The sequence below is a fragment of the Crinia signifera genome, chromosome 4, assembly GCF_055691185.1.
Source record: "Crinia signifera chromosome 4, ASM5569118v1, whole genome shotgun sequence".
NCBI lineage: Eukaryota > Metazoa > Chordata > Amphibia > Anura > Myobatrachidae > Crinia > Crinia signifera.
Window position 1 is genome coordinate 117,650,415 of NC_139220.1, and position 21,174 is coordinate 117,671,588.

Below are 21,174 nucleotides of genomic sequence, written 5' to 3' on the forward strand. Positions count from 1 at the left end.
CTGCTGCTGCAGCAATGATTATAAATCGCGTCCATGTTTTCTATGTCTTATACTGTATATATGGCTACACACAAGGCAATATGTCGCCCTATCCCAAGATCGGACCAACATATCAGGACATTTGCTCCTGAGGAAGCCGGAGGAGGATATTCCGGGGAAACGCGTTGAGCTGTACACTATCTTGCTGACTCCATCCCCAAAAGTGACCTGGTTCAACACCCTACAGACGCCCCTTTGTCAAATTGGATGAAAAATCGTTTGGGTTTGCTTTATCCCTAAAGATCCACACAGAGGAGGAGAAGTCGCTAAAAGGGAACCTTGAGCCTTTGAAAACATAAGGCAATTTAGAACCGCTGATGTCACAGATTCTGGACTCAAAATCTTACCAGATGGATTGGATGGTAATATAAAGTCAGCTTACAATTCCCCCCTATTACGGCACTTTATTATTTATGAGAATATTCTCAAGCGATAAATGATTCACCAGCATTCATTTTTATTTCCATATTTATTTTTATTTTCTTATTAAATGTATGTATGTATGTGTTTTATACGATAATTAAATATATTTTTAAGAGAACCGTGTAATTATTGAAACAGCAAGCGCTGGCACATATATTTTTTCTTATATCAGGCACTTTGTGTGTACCCGCTATGTCACTGAGTATAGCACTCCTGTGCATCATCTGTTACATCCTCCATCACTCCTACATACAGGACCGATTGAAGACATCGCTAGCAAGCAATCACTGCTGGCATTGGTAAGTGCGTATGTCATCTCAAAGTGTGTATGCACTTTACCGATGCCAGCTTCAGCTGCTGGCAATGTTGCTTGGTCCACATTGTCTGATGTGTACCCAGTTTGAGGGGGAGATTCTCTAAGCTAAAAATGCGGTTAAAAACCCCGTTATCGGGGTTTTTACTGCATTTTGGGATGCTGTAAGCATCCTCCGCCGGGTTACCGCGGCGGGGGGCATCGCCAGAAAAATCTGGCGATGCCCCATAGAAGCCAATGGGCTTCTATCGCAACCCTGCGCCGACCCCCCGCCGCCCCGCATCGCCCCCTCACCTGTGTCCGGGCAGCACAGCGCAGTGCTGCCCGGACCTGTGACCTCCTCCCTGCACTGATCCTCTTCCTGGTGCAGGGAGGAGGAGAGCCCAGCGCAGCAGCAGCAGCGCCGGGTGTGGGAGGGAGGGGAGAGCCTCCGGGACCTGCTGGGACCCGGCGACTCTCACCGCAAAGGACAGCTCTTAACGCAAGAGCTGTCCTTTGCCTTAATTATCGCATATGTTACAGCATATGCGATAATTAAATATGCGATGGGCGGCAAAGGGGGGTGGAGATTCTTAGAGTATCTCCCCCTGAGTCTTTTGTTTGATTTGTTTTCTTTCTGTTTTTGTCCTTTATAAAACACTGCGTATCCCTTGTGGCACCATATAAACATGGATAATAATAAAAAGGTTCACTTGCAACCTAATGAACTAATTTACTAAAGACCTAAAACTCTAGAACTGAATTTACAGATTTACTTTGAAGACTCAGAAATTATATTTATATATTTTTTCTGGTGCCATGCATTTCTAACATAATACTGTGGTTATAGAGCTTTCCAACTGGTGGGCAAAAATGTTAACATAAGGACTATGGGGCAGATGTGTGAAGAGTCTATATAGGGTAGAAGGAGTATCAGCGCACGTTCTATGTACTGATACCGCTTCTTCCCCATGTATGAATGAGCCGGTGAGCGTTAATAACAGGGGCACTATGCTCCCCTGTCCATATCTGCGCTGCTATCTAAATGATAGCAGGACGAATGTATGTTCTGCCCGCTGCTGCTATCTGTTTTCCTAGTATCAGGGTGGCAAAGCCCTATCTCAACAGCAGGGACAGCGCTCTCCCTGCTGTTGGCTCTGGGCTGCGCTGGAGATCCCATGCATGCCCAGTCCAGCCGGCCTGGAGGGAAGGAGACAGCTCATCATTGTAAACTGATGCGCTGTCTCCAGGAGGGGGCATCGCTAGAGGGGGAGTTTGTGCTTCTCTGCTTTGGCAGACAAGATGTTGTTGATGTCCCTTCCTGCTTCGCCTCGTTAATGATGCAGTGCAGGAAGTATTATAGCAGCATGCCATGCGCTGCTATAATACATCTGCCCCTATGAAAGCAACTTAACATAATTATCCTAGAACACGTGATTCCGCATCAGTAGTGCAAGGTAGCTTTTACCTCAAAGTGTGTTATTTATGTCTGTATATTTGCCTCTGCTGTGTACACTATACTTGCTTCATACGTGTTTCGTTTTCTGATAACAAAATAAATAATTACTGTCTGTATGACCTTTGCTCAACTTGTGCATTCTTGCCCAAGCCGACGTGTTGGTGCAGCTGTAGGTTTGGGAACGACACCATTTGTCTTGGAAAACATTTTAGTATTGACATGAATAAACAAATACAAGAAAGAAATTAATGCAACTTAAGGTTTGCCCTGATAACGTCCACGAAGGCAAACACCAATATACCTGAGCATTTTTTTTAACTGCTACTTTTTTATTTCAGTTAGTAATGCATTCCATCCATTTATTGTCTCTTAATTAGAATTTTTCAGCATGAACATCTCTCTGGTTGCGTTACCATGAGAACGTCCTCTTGCATAATGGCTGTAATCTACTTATCTGACTTTGTGTTGACCTTACATTGACTCACTTTAAATATACTGGTATTATAATTATTCCAAGACCAACGGCCTTGCTGTAACAGCAGTGATGCGTCATGATATTGCTTCAGCATTTGTTACAAGATTGACTATTTGAACTATCCTGAAATCATATCTGTTTCAGTCTGATACAAGTATCCAATGTGTTAAAAAAAATTGAAGACGCCAATCAAACGCTGGCTGACAATACTGCTATATTAATTTGTATGTAGCACTATATAAGCGCAATGCTTGATAATGAGCTAATTGATCAGTTTGTTTTTAAGAATGGTTCTAATTTAGGACCTGATTCAAAATCACGCAGAAGGGACCAAATTCGTCCCCGTTCTGATGGAGGGGAGTCTGTGCAAGCTCGTATTTGCACACATGCAGACACACGGCTTTGGCAAGTTACACACTCCCCGGCCTGTTCGTTGTGAAGAGGGAGGGCGGGGGGCAGAAATGGGACTAAACCCATGGAAACACCCAGCATTTTATGGGCGTTCCCATGGGAACGCAGGCAGGCCAATGTCTGCTGGGGGTGGGTGACTGATGTCACAGGATGGCCTTTTATTTTCAAAGGCATGAGAAATCATTCGATGGTTGGCGACCATTGAATGGTTTCTCCTGCTAGCGACAGCATGCAAGGGGATGTGATGGCGAACACATCTCCTTGCATTGTAATGATGGAATTCGGTGGTTGTAACGTTTGTAAGTGCTGAAACGCCAAACCGCCGAACACCCCATTCGGCGGTTTGGCGTTTCAGCACTCGTTAAGCAGCGATTTTCCCTGCTTGACGAGCCATGAATGACTCCCTTAATTTGGAAGATGACCACTGCTGGCTGTTCTGTGTGGTTATCTTTGGACTGCATTCACATATCCCTATGTGGCCAGTGTAAAACCTTTAATGTGTTTTAATTCAGAGCTAGAAATCATGCTATGTTTTTGTATTAGCCATTATTAGCTAGTTCTTATGTTTCTATTTATTAGCTCATATTAGGTGTTTGGGGTGTATATTGTTCAGGATTGATGGTTTCTGGTGGGAGAAAGGTAACATTTTGGTCAGCTAGTAATCTGTCAGTTGTATGGTCACATCCTGGCTTGCAGAGCAAGTTTACAGCGAGCGTTTATAGTTACTATTCAAATACCATTTAATTTGAAGCTAGGATGAGCCCAGTTTTTGTCATTAGCATGTGGTAAAGTGCTAATTGGAAACAGACATCTGGAATGTTTGGCAGCATCCAGAAAATATATATATAAAAAATAGGTGTATTGCGTTATGGTGCAGCTATTTTTCATGTTTGGAAAATTGATTTTTGTTATTGAAATGGAAACCTCATAATACTAAATCTGTAAATAGAGTCTATAGTGGACACTTTCTGTATTGTCCTATACTCTCATTTTTTTCTTCATTTATTCGAAAATATCTAATACACAAACACTTTACCCCCAAAATAATACATTTGATACAAAAATGAAAATGAAGTGATAGAAATACTGCATAAAAAGCGATTTATGTAAAGACCAGAAGGCACACACATGTAGATACACACACACACACGCACGCTCTATGTCTTGTAATTTGTGTAGCTTAAAGCCTCATACACACTAGGTGTTATTGCTCGCAATATCGCTCAAAAAAGGGTTTTCTCTACGATACGGTGAGCAATATCACCTAGTGTGTAAACTCAATATCGTTAACGATGCATGCTCCCGTACACCGTTACCGACCCCATCCTTTTGCCTGAACATGTTCTGACGAAGGAATCCTCGGTAACCACTGTCGACATTACATCAAATATATAAACATTACAAAGTTTGGACAATTTCAAAACAATTTGACAATCAATATTACAATCATGATGCCAACACAAATTTCACTTCAAAATTAGAGTAGTGTGAGTATTATTGTTCAAAGTATATTGAAGGGTCATTAAGAAGAGTACAGGTTTCGCATCATGATGTGTTTTTAAAATATTGGAATATAGCTTTTTTGGTAGCAATTGAAAGGACCTCTATGAAACTTTCTGAAGTGGCAAACAACTTTTTATACAATATTTTTTGAAAAGAATACTTAATTTTTTTTAAATTAAAGCAACAATTGCATGAAAAATATGGTGTCATTTCATTTACCATATTTAACCTATTTATCCTTGGGTTATCACACGGTAAGTGATGTATGGAGAAGAGGAGCTTTGGCACATCCTTCTCAGCTTTGTTTTCACTGCGACGTTCTCCCGCTCCTTTCCCTATTCTCTTCTCCAGTAGTTCCAGTGGTTGGTCAAGAAGCCTAACAGGTCACCTTTTAGAGGTCACTCGATGATGCAGCATGCCACTTACCATTTGGAACTTTATTTATCTTTGACGTGGCGTGGCGTAGGGAGTATGTAAATTATTATTGGTAATATCAGCGACAGCTAAGAAATGTATTTAACAAATGTGGACACAATCCACCATCCCACCTTTTGTAGAGAAAATATGCCATGTTCTTAGTATTTATTGGCTAAAAGCCTGACTGAAAAAAGAGTTCATAGAATGATTCTTGGATTTGCCACTTTATCCCCACTACTTTGGGAACAACTGTGGAAATCATTGCTATTGATACCACTCCTGCTTCAGGTGGCTGTGATATGAAGGACCAAATCTAGTTATTTTCATGCTCTGCCATCAAATAAACTGCCAAGCTGTCCCAGAGGTCTGTTGTTTTTGTGTTCATTTTAAGAGAGAAGAGCATAACAATTTACCACACCTAACCATCCACTTGAATGCCTAACTCTCCCGCCCCCGTAGCCTAACACTAACTCTTCCCCTTCATCCCCAACCGTAATTACACCTTGTGAATAAACCAACCTCCCCAATCTAAATTGTATAAAATGTTCACAAATCTAAATTGTTTACATATCTAAATTCATGTATAGTGGGCAGTAGTTTTTAACTGTATAGTGGGCATAATTTTAGGTAATTTACATTTGTGATGTTTTGTAAACCAACCCCCCACGCCTAATGCTATGAGGTCCCTTATACTTAGGATCAGAATGACAGCCATCCAAGATTCCGCCAGCCTGCATTTTAGCCATCTGTATATTCACTGCACCCATTATTCTGAGTCAGACATAGGGCAGTATTCAATGAGAAAAATGACGACGTGCAGCGAATCCTGTTTAGGATTCGCTGCACATTCGCCACTGCCCGCCGCGTTCCGGAGCCTCGCCGGCTCCAGTATTCAACTAGTCAGGGGCTCACTGCCCCTGACCGGTGAATTTTAATTCCTGCGGCGATGCCGCAGGGAGCCTGAGGACGGCGGCAGGCAGGGAGATGGAAGTCTCCCTGCCTGCCCCAGAAGTTTGTGGGGGGGTGAGTGGGCTCCCCGGGTGCCAGGCAGCACAGGCTGCCCCCCGGGAGAGCCAGCAGGGAAGCAGATATTCACTGCACCCGATCGTGCATATGTAATGATCGGGTGCAGTGAATATATGAATATCTAATGAGCGGCTCGGCTCCGGCCCCCTGCTGGCTGCTCGTGTAAAAAAAAAAAAAATATATATATATATATATATATATTTCTGGTTGGTCCCCGGCACTCACGATGTAGGTATACTTGGGCCGGTGCCCTCCCCTGTGGCTTACTGCGGGCTGCAGTGGTCACACATATACATATGCGGTGATGGCGGCACTCGGTCACAAAATAATCACACAAAAGGCAGTAGCAGTGTGCAACGTTTCAGCGCGTGTAGCGCTTTTATCAAGAACAATTATAACAGTGAACACTCACCATATTTATGGGCGCTCAGGTCCGTGCAGGAGCCGCTGAACCTCCAACTTCCGCCTCCCTGGCGTCAGCCTCGGTCGCCCGGAAGTGACGTCGCGGCGCTGTACACAGTTTCCCTGGCAACCTGTGTAAACAACAGTACAGGGTAACGTGATTACAGAATCTGCAGTGACAAATAATTGTGCAAATACAATAACAATACGAGGACGGCCTGCGTCCATACTGTGCAAAAAATATTCAAACATAAAAACGTGTCAAAATTTGTTCACTCGCTGTTTCTGCTGGCCACGTTACATTGTGATATATAGTGACTCTTAGTATAAAAAATTTCACGTGAAAAATATACCCCTGGTGTTTCCCCCTAAAATTTGTCTCCAAAAGAATTTGCCTCAGTTTCCTAAAGGCCCTAACTAAGATCACTCCATAATGGATGGTTCGCTATGCTGATTGTATTAATTTATAGCTAAACTAATCCCGTGATCCCAAACATCCTTCTCTTATGGCCCTCGACATGTAGTATATATGTAGATTCTCTCATGGGTCTACTATAATTATCCAAGATTTTTCTCCTGAGATAGGAGAGTTTAGTGTATTGGGGCATAAGTATACTGAGGCATTATTCACCAAGATAGATACCTGACTGCCAATGTATGCTAATCTATGTACAGTATAAACTTCTTTCATAAAAAACAGCTGAGCCCCAGATACTCGTTCAGGCCCCTGGGTGCCAGGGTGCCCAACCTGTGTATCCAGGCACTCTCTTTTTGTAACAACTTTTTTCCTCTGTCCCCACCCCTATTAGAGGGTGGGACGTGGTCAATTATGCGGTGTCTGATGGACGAGACATTGTGGCCCGCTGTGGCGAAGTGCCTAGCCACAGGCTGTTCACTAGTTCCTTTTATAAGAGCGGTTTTTATTGAGGACCTGTGCATGGCCATTCGTTCGCGGAATTGTCGTTCTGTCTTCCCGACATATTGTAGCGAACATGGACAGGAAATGACATATATTACGTACCTACTGGTACATGTCAACCTATAATTAATGTTATATTTCCTGCCAGAAAACGGATGATTGAAACTGGGCCCAGTTTGCATGTATCCACATGTTACACAGTTCGGGCATTTGTAACACCCATTCCTGCCTCGTCCATCAGACACCGCATAATTGACCACGTCCCACCCTCTAATAGGGGTGGGGACAGAGGAAAAAAGTTGTTACAAAAAGAGAGTGCCTGGATACACAGGTTGGGCACCCTGGCACCCAGGGGCCTGAACGAGTATCTGGGGCTCAGCTGTTTTTTATGAAAGAAGTTTATACTGTACATAGATTAGCATACATTGGCAGTCAGGTATCTATCTTGGTGAATAATGCCTCAGTATACTTATGCCCCAATACACTAAACTCTCCTATCTCAGGAGAAAAATCTTGGATAATTATAGTAGACCCATGAGAGAATCTACATATATACTACATGTCGAGGGCCATAAGAGAGGGATGTTTGGGATCACGGGATTAGTTTAGCTATAAATTAATACAATCAGCATAGCGAACCATCCATTATGGAGTGATCTTAGTTAGGGCCTTTAGGAAACTGAGGCAAATTCTTTTGGAGACAAATTTTAGGGGGAAACACCAGGGGTATATTTTTCACGTGAAATTTTTTATACTAAGAGTCACTATATATCACAATGTAACGTGGCCAGCAGAAACAGCGAGTGAACAAATTTTGACACGTTTTTATGTTTGAATATTTTTTGCACAGTATGGACGCAGGCCGTCCTCGTATTGTTATTGTATTTGCACAATTATTTGTCACTGCAGATTCTGTAATCACGTTACCCTGTACTGTTGTTTACACAGGTTGCCAGGGAAACCGTGTACAGCGCCGCGACGTCACTTCCGGGCGACCGAGGCTGACGCCAGGGAGGCGGAAGTTGGAGGTTCAGCGGCTCCTGCACGGACCTGAGCGCCCATAAATATGGTGAGTGTTCACTGTTATAATTGTTCTTGATAAAAGCGCTACACGCGCTGAAACGTTGCACACTGCTACTGCCTTTTGTGTGATTATTTTGTGACCGAGTGCCGCCATCACCGCATATGTATATATATATATATATATATATATATATATATATATATATATATATATATATATATTTTTTTTTTTTTATTAAATATATATTCATGTGCTTACAGCACATGAATAAAAATAGCCCCTCCTCAGAATAAAATTCCTGATTTTTTTTTACACCAAATGTAAAAAACAAAACACTTTATTTTAAAAGTTCACATTCCACTTCACCATAAAAATGATAGCGATTGCTACTCGTTGAAGCATGGCGAAAAAAACCTTGAAATGTATTCGCCATCTGTTCATTAAATAGGGTGATTCACCATTTTAATCAAAAATTTGCCTTACAGCACAAAATCGCCATAAAAACATGGCGAATCAGCCTCATTGAATACTGCCCATTATGTGCAATTTGCTGCTTTTGTCTTTAGTGGGTACACACGTCTTTTCATAGTGCCATATTGCTGGTTTATTTCTGATCATCCAGCTAAGCAATGGAATGGCTATGCAAATACAGGCATCAGCCAAAGTACACTAAGGGCATGACGTGTTTGTGTAATTGTGGTCAGTTGAAGATCGGCACACATACGCCTGCCCAAACTGCTTTATTTGAGGGTACTTAAGGGCAAATGGAAATACACTATGGGCCTGATTCTGGTTCACTTGCAAAAGCATATGATCTCTGTAATGGACAAAACCATGTGCACTGCAGGGTGGCAGATGTAACATGTGCAGGGAGAGTTAGATTTGGGTGGGGTTTTTACTAAAAATTGATATCTATATTGCAGTGTAAAAATATAGCAGCCAGTATTTTCCCTGCACAGAAACAAAATATCTCTCAAATCTAACTCTCTGCACATGATACACGTGCCCCTTCTGCAGTGCACATGGTTTTGTCCATTAGAGAGAGAGATTTTGCAAGTGAACCAGAATCAGGCCCAATGTGCAAATGCCCTGTATGCCTGCTTTGGTAATGTTGTTTATTTTTGGTACACAGGATGGAGACTTGTATCTAATGTATTAGTAAAAGGTTTTATTCAACCTGATGGAGACACAAATCAAGAGTTTAAATGTATGTGACATATGGCTAACATATGCTAGGACAAATGCTACTGACACTGACCAGCAAGTTGGGCTGTAATTGTAGCTAACTCTACATCAGTCACTTGGACCTCATTCAGCAAATAGAACTTCACTTTTCTTATATGTCAATTTGAGCTGGAAAGAAAAAAGGAAGTGGAGCGCTGAAAACGGATCAATTGGATATTACAAATATGATTTAATAAGTAGGAATTTAAAATAATAGTAATAAAAAGACATCAATGACAATATATATGTATAAAAGAATTTTAGGACAAGGAAGGATGATACTTATGTCTCTGTGATGCTGCTGTTAGTGTCCCAAGGGATGAGGGGCTCCTTGATCCGATGGATTGTGCCCTGTAAGGATGGTGAAGGCAATATACCGTCCTGGATTGCCAAAAGTGACGCTGGAGGATGATCTGATTCCCAAATGGATATGGGGTCCTCACTATGTTGCGATTTTTGTAATCCACAGTGGGTTGGCTCACGCTGGAGGATGATCTAATTCCTGAATTTTGGAAAAGTCCTCACGATGTATGCGAAACTTGTGGTCCACAGTGGAAGAAGGTGGAAGTCCCCAATGGGGGAGGGGGGGGGGGGGGAGGCAATACGGAATAGGTGGCAATGAAAGGGGATTCCAGGGATGAGCAGGGAGTATAGCAGCAATAAACAGAGATCCTTCAAAGTCCAGGTTAAAAGTAGCAAGTGCTGCCTAACATGTTTCGTCGTGACCTCACGACTTTATCAAAGGTATATTGTATAACCTCCAGACAATGGGCAAAATGTATTTGGTAATATTAGACAGCATACAGATGGGGCCAGTTTTATCCTTGCTGGCGAACCGCCAGCAGCATGGCGCTCCATCTGACTGAGACGCGCGTGCGTCCCCCACGCACGCGCGTCTCAGTATCCGGGCGGCGAGGCGGACGCGATACTGTCTGCCTCCCGCTCGAGGGGGCTGGGGGGGACCTCTGGCCACTGCGGTGTGGGCACTGGGCGACCGAGGGCAGCACCGTCGGAAGGGGACGTGTGTATACTTTTTCTTCTTCATCATCATCATTATTATTACTACTGCTACTATTCTTATTCTCGATCAATAACAGAACTTTATTTGTCACATCCAAAAAGCCATTATTAAGAAATAATGGTTTACATTTATAGAACTTTATAACCTTTATGTTCCCTTATATTACTTTTATGTAAATTGTTTTGTGTAAAACTGTATGTAAGTATGTTACAGATCAACTAAATGTATCGGTTATTACTATTTTCCACATATGAGGAATAATAATAATGATATATTCACAGCGAGGATCTTTTAACTTCAGTCTGGTCCATTGCTTTTTATTGCCAGCGAACAACATCTGTGTTGATTTTTGAGCAATTCTAATTGTTGCCTAACATCTGTTTCTGTTCCCAGAATAACGCTTAATGTTTTAAATGTTCTAGGTTGCCATAAAATCAATCCGTAAGGACAAAATAAGAGATGAACAAGATATGGTTCACATCAGACGAGAGATTGAAATAATGTCATCACTCAGCCATCCTCATATTATAAGTATATATGAAGGTAATATTCTATTTTTCCTTTGTTGGAAGTGAATGATGTGAAATTTGTGTGGTCCATTGTTTTCCGTTCATCTCTGAATCCTTGCCAGCCCTCTAATGTTTGTGTGGGATGCAACACTACATATTATTATGCTGTACAAATAAAGTTGTTTATAATTCTAGAATACATTTGTATATGTTACACAAGAGACGTACAACACATTTATATTAACTTTCTCTTATTCTTGGCAATTCATTTTTTGCCTTGGACTGTAAATCTATTAATTGACTGAACAGAGGACCTAACATCCATAGTACACAGTTCTGTAACCAGGGATGCGGAGTTCGTGCCTCCAAAACACAATGCCAAGTGGGCGGCACCATTGCTGCCTTGGTTGTACCTGTACTTGGTTTGCAGTTTGCATGGAATAGTTTCCTGAAGAGCCCATAGGGCAGCTCTGCACTCAGCTACTTGGTCACAGAACCATCTTCATGTTGTCATGATGCTACATAGGTGGGAAGGTGGAGGTTTGGTACTTGTGTACTATCACGGCGCCGATCGCATCGCAGACCATATCGCATGAGATGCGACGCGATATCGGCCGATGTTGTACAATGGCATACAATTTTAAAATTGTATGCCATTGTATATGGCATACAATTCGATGGGATGCGATTATAAATTGTATAAGCACCCTAATAGGTGCTTACAATGCTTAAATGCTCCCCCACGCCACCCCCCCAGTATAAACATGAACCCGAAGCGTGGCGAGTGCAGCGAGCCCGCGAGGGGCGGCGGTACGCGTCCTATGAGCTTTTCATACCCCCACTATCCACGTTGGCGTGGAGTTGATTTTATAAAATGTGGCGAGCCCGAAGTGTGGCGAGCGGACGCGGATACCTTCACAGGTATCCGCGTCCCCTCGCGGGCTTCACAGGTATCCGCGTCCCCTCGCGGGGCTCCCTGCGCTCGCCACACTTCGGGCTCGGTGGCTCGCTGTGCTCATCACACTTTATAAAATCAACTCCACGCCGACGTGGATAGTGGGGGTATGAAAAGGTCGTAGGACGCGTACCGCCGCCCCTCGCGGGCTCGCTGTGCTCGCCACGCTTCGGGTTCACGTTTACACTGGGGGGGGGGGGGGAGGCGTGGGGGTGCATTTAAGCATTGTAAGCACCCATTAGGGTATATGCGTTAAAATCGCATCGCATCAAATGCCATCGGGTGTATGGCATGCGATGCGATTAAAAAATCGGGCGACTAATTATCGGGGCGCCATGCTAGTACACAAGTACCGGAGGTTCTATCCCAGGGTACATTAGTGACCAGCTGCTGCACAGAAGCCAATTTGATTGCATAAAATCAGCAAAACTGTATGCTACTTGTCCACAAAACAAGCCTCATTCATATGTGCATACAGATGTGCCTTCATACATTGAGCCTCAATACTCCTTGCAACGTGACATGCCTAGCGTGAATGAGCCGCCAGTTCCCATGCATCTTTGCTAACTTTGGGCATCTTTTTGTTGTTGAAAAAGATGCAAATAAATAGCAACACAAGGGGGTTTATTCTAGTTCATTCTTTCTGACAAAATCCTTCTTAGATGGACAAAACCATGTGCACTGCAGGGGGGGCAGATGTAACATGTGCAGAGAGAATTAGATTTGGGTGAGTTATTTTGTTTCTGTGCAGGGAAAATACTGACTGCATGATTTTACACTTCAATATAGATCTCACTTTGAAGAAAAACCCCACCCAAATCTAATTCTCTCTGCACAAGTTACATCTGCCCCACCCGCAGTGCACATGGTTTTGTCCATCTAAGAAGGATTTTGTCAGAAAGAATGAACTAGAATAACCCCCAATGTGACTTAGATGCACAAGGAGACTTTGCTGATTAATTTGATATATGACACTTGTATATTGTGTATAACTGAGTCTGAGCAGATCTTGTATTTGAAAAATAGTACACTGTGGGGAAATTTACTAAGATGGAATAATACTTCACATGTGATGTTGCTATGGGCAACCTATCAGATCCTGTCTACTATTTTCCAGGCATGTCCAAACTATGGCCCTCCAGCTGTTGTGAAACTACAAGCACCATCATGCCTTGCCACAGCTTTTGCTATTAGAGAATGCTAAAACTATGGCAAGGCATGCTAGGATGTGTAGTTTCACAACAGCTGGAGGGCCATAGTTTGGACATGCCCATTCTAGAGGGTGCTAAATGAATAAGAAGTAGATTCTGATTGGTTGCCCATAGCAACATCACATGTGAAGTCTTATTCCCATCTTAGTAAATTTCCCCCTAAATGTAGAGATTCAGAGACTCAGCTGCACACAGATATGCAAGTGCTATATACAATATTAATTGGCAAAGTCTCCTTGTGCATCCTAGTCATGATGATAAAGACACATTTTCAGCAAAAAAAGAGGCAAAAAACCCCCCATTCACAGCAAGAAAGGTGTTCATGCTATGAGTGGCCATTTGGTGTGACAGCAGAAAAGATGGACATGTAAATGGACATGTGTGCATACAGATTTGTTTGCATTTGACACTTTTAAACCTGCTTAGAGATGGAAAAATATAACCACTTAAGATCATTTTTATTAATCTTACATATAATAAATTATTTAATATTCTAGTGCTGAGATTTTCTCGAGTTAGCAGTCAGATATAAAGGATCAATGCTTATTAAGGAAAAATGTGGTTGGATGTCTTTTTAAATCAGATTGCTAAATCGCGGAAATCTCAACACTCTCAAAATAATGCTACATTTGGGCCAGTATCTTAATTTTAGTAAAATCTCCCACCTTCATGGACTTTGTTTTTTTGCCTCACTGGGACTGCATGTCAGCCTGCATTGCCAGAAAGATCGATTCTCATGGGAAGCCGCTCCCCTACTGTAACATTATCCCTATCAAGCTTCTAAGGGCTGCAGCTGATGCAGTCCGTAGGGTGTTTAGTTTAGCAGTGTCAGATCTAAGCCCCATCATCTGGTGAATTCAGCCATCAATTTCTGTGAGGGCGTGGAGAAATCAGCAGAGAGCTAACAAGCCAACGCTTGTAAAGATATGTTGATCAGATATTATGATATTTTAACTTTTAGATATAAAACATTAAAATAGGGAATTTTGAGAATTATGAAAAAATCTGTTTTTCTCCTAACAAGCAAAACAATAAGCTAATACACAAAACAAAATAGTATATAATACTTATTCAGAAAATGAAAGTAAAAAAATATGACAGACAGATACATAGATTTCCAATTAGTGTTGCATAGTCTTCACCCTTTCATAACGAGAGGTTTCATTGTAAACAGCACTTTTTGGTCTTTCAATAGTTATATATAGTACAGTATTGTATTTGAGAAAGGTGTAAGTGCAGGTTGTAAATGTTACATGGTGATGCAAGAGAATGGCCATTATCCTCTGCTTGCTGCCCTCTGATTATGGGGAGAACATGCTGAAAGAGTTAAAAGATTGAGGAAACCTCAAGTTTATATAATTTTCCTATAAATACAAGTTGAGCATCCCTTATACGAAATGCTCAGGACCACAAGCATTTCGGATAAGGGATTTTTCCGGTTTATGGATTTTTTTTTTTACATACTTACCAGGTCCCCCGATGGTCCCACGGCATCCCCCGGTGTCCATGGCAGCCTTCAGGAACTTCCTCAGCGGTTACAGGGGTGCATTGCGCAAGTTTGCAGGCGCGCCCGTGCACTCACGCAATGCACCCCTGGGACCAGAGATGCTGCATAAGAGGATCCTGAAGCCCGCCAAGGATGCTGGGGGATGTGGTAAGTATCAAAAAAGGGGCAGGGGTAAAAAAAAAAAAAACCATACATATTCTGAAAAAAAAAAACGGGTTTTAGAATATTTCGGTTTTTGGATACTCAACCTGTAATAAAAATACCCATTCCATATCTTATCATTAAGAAGACCTAATGGGTTAGCATGGTTAGACCATGATGACACTGTATTCCGTACATGACTTGTCGAGCATGAACTTGTATGTTTGGCCAACTAACGTTGAATTCTATTCCTTTTTGTGGCTTCTAATTATTAAACCAGAAGATAGAGTGACCAATACACCACAAGCGTTCTCTGTTAACGTCCTGCATTGTATCACGGTAACCACATTCTAATAACTGCTGAATGTATGTCATGAGGAGCGTAATGCTTTGTTAAGGATGGTTTGAGCTCCTTGATGGTACTAAAAAGAGAAGAGGGCAAGCATTCCGTCCTGGTAATCTGAGCATGCAACCAAACATCACCCCTGTTGCGGAGCCACTTGCTGAGAATATAGTATTTGTATAATTGTATATATTCAAGCATTTGGAATGCTGAATACCAGCAAAATACTGAACTGCAATAGCCACATAGCTAAGTAATAACATATGAGAAATATGTATTCTTTCCCGATGACATAATTTAAGTGTAGAAGTATAGTTTTAATGAACAGGGCAATAATGTATTACAACTCTTTGCTAGACGTATGAGGTAAGGAATATATTTTACCATCCGCTCTAGAGAATGAACCTGACTGTCCCAAAGTAACCTAAGCATCACTGCCAATAAATAATATTGTTGGTCCAGATAGCAAAGTGAAAGAAGTTAGACGGATCACACAAGAGGGTTTCATTTACTTTACAAGAGGCTACCCCCTACCCACTGAGGGAAGCAGGAGCCAAGATGAGACAACGGGATTGGGATGTGTGTTGTGTGTGCGTATTGTGTCACAGAGGCCAAGTTTATGTTTAAAAGGATCAGGAAAGGAGATTAGTTCAGTGAGTGAAATTGCAGAAGAATGTCATGACTAAAAATGAAAAAGGGCTATAGAAACAAGCAGCTCATACAATGATCTCTTGAAAAATGATGATTGAGGTACACACCCTATTCCAAAGGAAGCGCTTGCCAAGTGCACCTAGCCAAGTAGAAACACCTAACGGGGATTTCCTTTCACTCTGGAGGAAAACCAGAATCAGCTGAAAAGGCTGTAGAAACACACGTTGGTCACAAATCAATTCCTCCCTGTGAGTGACGGGACTGTTGGGAGAATTAGGGAAACACTGCCAGATAATTAACCACTGACCTCAGACTGTCCAAGTGATGGAAGCACAGGGGTTATTCATAATCGCTAGCATTACAGACATGGAAAATAATCTGGAACTGATGGATTATTTACCATTTTTATGTTGTAATTTTCATGTTACAATTAGCTTTTAAGTACATTATAGTTTCATTACACTATTCAAATAATATTGGAAAAGACACTAGTGACAGGTATATATTGCTCAGAATTGGAGGGCTTAGTGGTCAGCCACTTTTAGCAAAAGGAACATGGAATGTATGATAACAGAGAATAATAGGTAGAATTGAGATATACAGCAAATGTCTCATGTGCTAACACTAAAGCTATTCTTTGTAATGACAGAACTGCGAGGCAACAAAGGTGTAGCAGCCATCCACAAGTACACAGAGAGGCCCAAAGAAGCCTTCATACTCTGCTCAGCAACTCTGGGTTATTCAGACCTGAGCACGGTTGCGCAAATTCACAATTCGTTCGATTATCGAATGACAGCTCATGCGTACAGATGCACTAAGCTTCAAAAGTGATAACATGGAGAGTGATAAGCAACTTACCAATCAGCTCCTGCCTGACCTTTTTTAAACCCAGCCTGTGACATGAAAGTTATGAGCTGATTGGCTGGCTGTTTATCACTCTCTATTTTATCACTTTTGAAGCTTTGTGCATCTGGCCCCCAATGTGAAATCTGTCCATGTTTTTGTTAACGTATGAGGATAATCACATGTATATTTCTGAATGCTTTTTGTAGGTCTTTTTATAAAAGATTTAGTGACCTATAGATGCATTGAACGGCAAGAAAGCTCTTTCAACAACTCACAAAATCCACCGATATTTAAAAACAGTAGTTTTGCAGCAGAATAAGGACAGGCTGAATAATGTAGATCACGCTTTTGGGGATGAGACTATCCTCATGTTAAACACAGTAGATGTCATGGTACGTTAAAAAAAAGTATTTAGAAAAGTGTTCACATTTCATTGGTCACAGACAATAATGTTCTAATAGATGCATTACAGTGAATTCAGAACCCTCCTTGCAAGACACATCTGATTTTACTTTTCTGTGTGTGTGCGGTAACGTTTAAACAACTACTCTCATAAAAGAGGTAATTTACAAAGAGTTTTCAAAGATTTATGTGAGGACCAGAAGAAAAAGAAAACATGTGCATCCATACCTTGCGATTAACCCCTTTGTAGATATATTTATTTCTGCCATTTGTGACCTAGCCCACTTTTATACACATACGTTGCTTCTGACAGGCATAGAGGCCTATTAGTACATGTTCATATAAAAAGTCTGTAAAATGTAATCAACACCACTATTGCAGTGATAAAAAAAAACCATAGGTCATACCTATTTATCAGTAATAATTTATCAATAATGATCGCACACCTGGTTGTTGGTTATTGTAGCAATGACAGAATGAACGTTCAAGTTCTGACCTTGTTTGTTTATTACCAAACCTTAGGTAAGTGCATGTACACAGTTAAGAATAGTAAAGATCCTTTTTGGTGTCATTCTACCAATTAAATAGTCAGTACTTATAAGAAATGGGTTCAAAGTTTATTTAGTCTTGCATAAGACATACAGAGGAATAATTGCATAAACCAGTTATTCATTTGCTTGCTAACATGTTCTCACCTTGACAAAGGGTCATGTTTGGCCCCGGAACGTTGCTTATACCAGTCTCCTGAGTGCCACTGTCTCCCTCTCTAACACTGTGACACCCACTTACAGGGGGCACCTGGGGCAGCTGCTGATAGCTGAGAGGAGTGCCAGATCAGAGACACAAGCTATATATATATATATATATATATATATATATATATATATATATATATATATATATATATATATATATATATATATATATATATATATATATATATATATATATATATATATAATAATAAATTGTTATTACATTCCATCGCCTTGTACTTTAGTGTAAGTGTAAAATAAAGTAGGCCGTACACAAAGCTTTGTGTACAGTAGACTAGTATCTTAATGATGCTTTTCTGTTACTCAGTCACAGCACATTTATTTCCAGAAGTAACTGGAAGAGGTAGATCCTAGTTCTCCGACAGGAGAAATTCCATCCGCTCAGCAGGACAGAAATTGGCAATTGGCTTCATACAGCTGGGAGGAAAATACTGTTGAAGTGACTTAAAACATCTTGAATAGTAGTGAACAGCTAGAGCTGACTTTGCCAGAATCATTACTTCCGAGAGTATAAATTTAATCTGTGAAGTAAAGCGCTTCTTTCATGAAAATCCTTTGCGCTACATGTCAGGTCTGAGGAAACCAAGGACAATTTATCCCCAGTCTAGTAAAGCATTTATATATAAACCTACCATATCTTTTGTCTCTAGTTTATATTGGGGCTTGTGTTGAGTTTGTTTGTCATTTTAGTCTGGATGTGAAGTACTGTATAATGAGCTTTAGACAACCTCCTCTTGAAAATAAATGTGCAATCTATCCCTTCAGCCAGACATCCACCAGTGCTGAGAGTTGCAGTGGGGCCGGCTTTTGGCTTCATTAAACATTTTTCCAGTAGAGGTAACCCACATATTTGCTGTATGGATCACTCACGTTTTTCTTTTAGGAAGGCGTCCAGGTTTAAGTCTTACCAGTCATAAATTAACAGTTTATTAGCAAAGTTTTGGAAGAAATATGTATTCCTTTTTATTGTTGGTGTTGCACACATTAACTAATATACGCAACTCAAAAAATATGTGCTCACACTGCTCTTTTAGTTACATGTCACCTACTACCACTTTAAAGCAGGGCTTGAAAAATCTCCTATGCCCATGATTTTCTGCCTGGCGACCAGATTATGCAGGGAGGAAGGAAACAGGAGTTTTGTGGGCGTTTCTGTGTTAAAGTGGACATTTCATGCACAGGAGTGTGTGCTCTGAGTGTTCTTCCCAGCAAGTACTTACGGAGTCTGTCTGTCCTAGCCTTTGCTGATTCTTCTTGTCCATCCCAGCCTTTGTTCTCTGTTGTCTGAACACTCCATCTGCTTTTAGTTGTCTAGTAAGAGGGTCTATGCATAAATGGGAATTACATCTTTGGAGGAGGTAGTACAGTGATGGTCAGGGACGGGGGTTATTTTGAACCCTGGGGTGGTTGGAGATGGGTGGTTTGCCTGGTGGTACCCCCTTTGTTGCATTGCTGTGGCGGTTAGTTGCCCTGGGGGGGGTGTTTGGAATGAGCTGCTCATTAAGTTGACTGAGGATGTGTGGGTTAGTTGTTTCCCCGGTGGGTAGCTGCACAGCAATATGGCTGTAGAGGGCTAATTTTCCTGGGTACCCCTTTAGTTGCATGATATTTCAGGGGTTTTCTTTTTTGGGGATGGATGGACTGGTACCTAGATTTTAGAAACATTTATCAAGGTAGATATGCCAGGTTTAAACTTTCAGATTTGTACGCTGATATACCAGTTGTTTCCTTTACGGCATATATTAATCATGAGAGTAAGCTGATATTGAGTCTTTATTACATGTGTCACATTTTATTACATAGGATGAAATTAATTGTAAGTGCAAAGTGCATCCCATTAAGACATTAGTGAATTTCCATTACTTCGCACAAGCTGCAGAATTCAAGTTCGTTTGCAATGGATTCAAAAGCCGTGCAGCCCCCTGCAGCTAACTGCACCTACTCCATAATATTCTACACTAGAAAATTCTTTGGTACCGCAGGGAAACTCCTCCGTCTCTGTTTTCATAAATCTGTAAAAAACCCTTTTAACAAAAATAGGTACATGATGGGGGAAATATATGGCCGCTAATACGAATTCCTACAGGCAGTCTGCACGGATCCGTGCAGGCTTCTGCCAAATACGAAAGGAAAATAAAGTGTATTTTCCTGCCGTATATTCGCGGCAGTTTCACACTAATTAGCGGCCGTATTATCAGTACGGCTGCTTAGTAAATCAGGAACCACCATTCTTTTGAATGGTGATTTCTGTTGTATTCTTTCGATGGTGTACTCATTCGTATTTGTAAATACAAATACGAATGTCCCATCATTAAGAATACGAAAATACGTATTTTTGGCATAGTAAATGCCAAAAATACGTATACACCCCAAAAAATTGTATTTTCGTACGAAAATACGATTTTTTTTTTGTGAATTTCCCCCGATGTCTCAAGCTTATGCAGTCAGTACTGAATAAAGCCCTTTCAATTATATTTTATTTGCAATATAATGCCGTCCTTTTACTTTAATTAAACACCAACAGATTTTTTCCCCCATATTGTTTTGTTCTAAAATTGTTGTGTTAGTTCTGATTCCATGCCATACATTGCTTTTTTTTACCATGCTGCCTTTAGGTTATAAAATTACATTACAAACTCTTTATGTTCCCATTGAGGACACTAAAATGAAGTGACCTTACATGTGGAACAAAATGAGATGGAAACAAATAATGAAAGGATCAGCAGACTCTGCATAGAAAAAGGATAATAAATCTGGCATTGTACTGCCTCTCAATTAGACTTTGCTCCTAATTAATTTCCTGTCTGGCTGAGCAGTGACGTCAGAAAATACTAAACTTCCCATTGTTTTCCTTTGGTAGTACCGTGACCTGAAACCCTGTCATCGTAGCTGGCAACTGGCAAAGAGTCCAGAACAAAATGACTTTGCTGTGTTTGAAACATTTCACTGATGCCGTATTTCCTTACATAATAATGTAGCACATATGAAATTAGCCAAGGGAAGAGTAAAAGAACCATTCCAGGGAGTAGTATTTTAATTTCTTAAAGGCAAATTGACTTAAAATAAATTTGAATAGCACTATTAATTTTGTTTGTTACAAATAAAGAGTAGTAACAAGTCAGATACATACATTTTGCACAAAGTGCAATAGCCATTGTATGCCTTGAGGTACAAATGTGTCCACAGAAATCTAGCCTC

General features: G+C 41.1%; 1 protein-coding gene across 2 annotated transcripts in view; it reads left to right on the top strand.

Annotated features, from left to right (window-relative positions):
* NUAK1 (NUAK family kinase 1) overlaps positions 1–21,174 on the top strand; it is a 97,502-nt gene that overhangs the window by 32,618 nt on the left and 43,710 nt on the right. For both annotated transcript variants that reach the window (XM_083182305.1, XM_083182306.1), the window contains exon 2: positions 11,058–11,178. In XM_083182305.1, the coding sequence (XP_083038431.1) occupies positions 11,058–11,178 (121 nt within the window). The remainder of the gene's footprint in view (positions 1–11,057; positions 11,179–21,174) is intronic.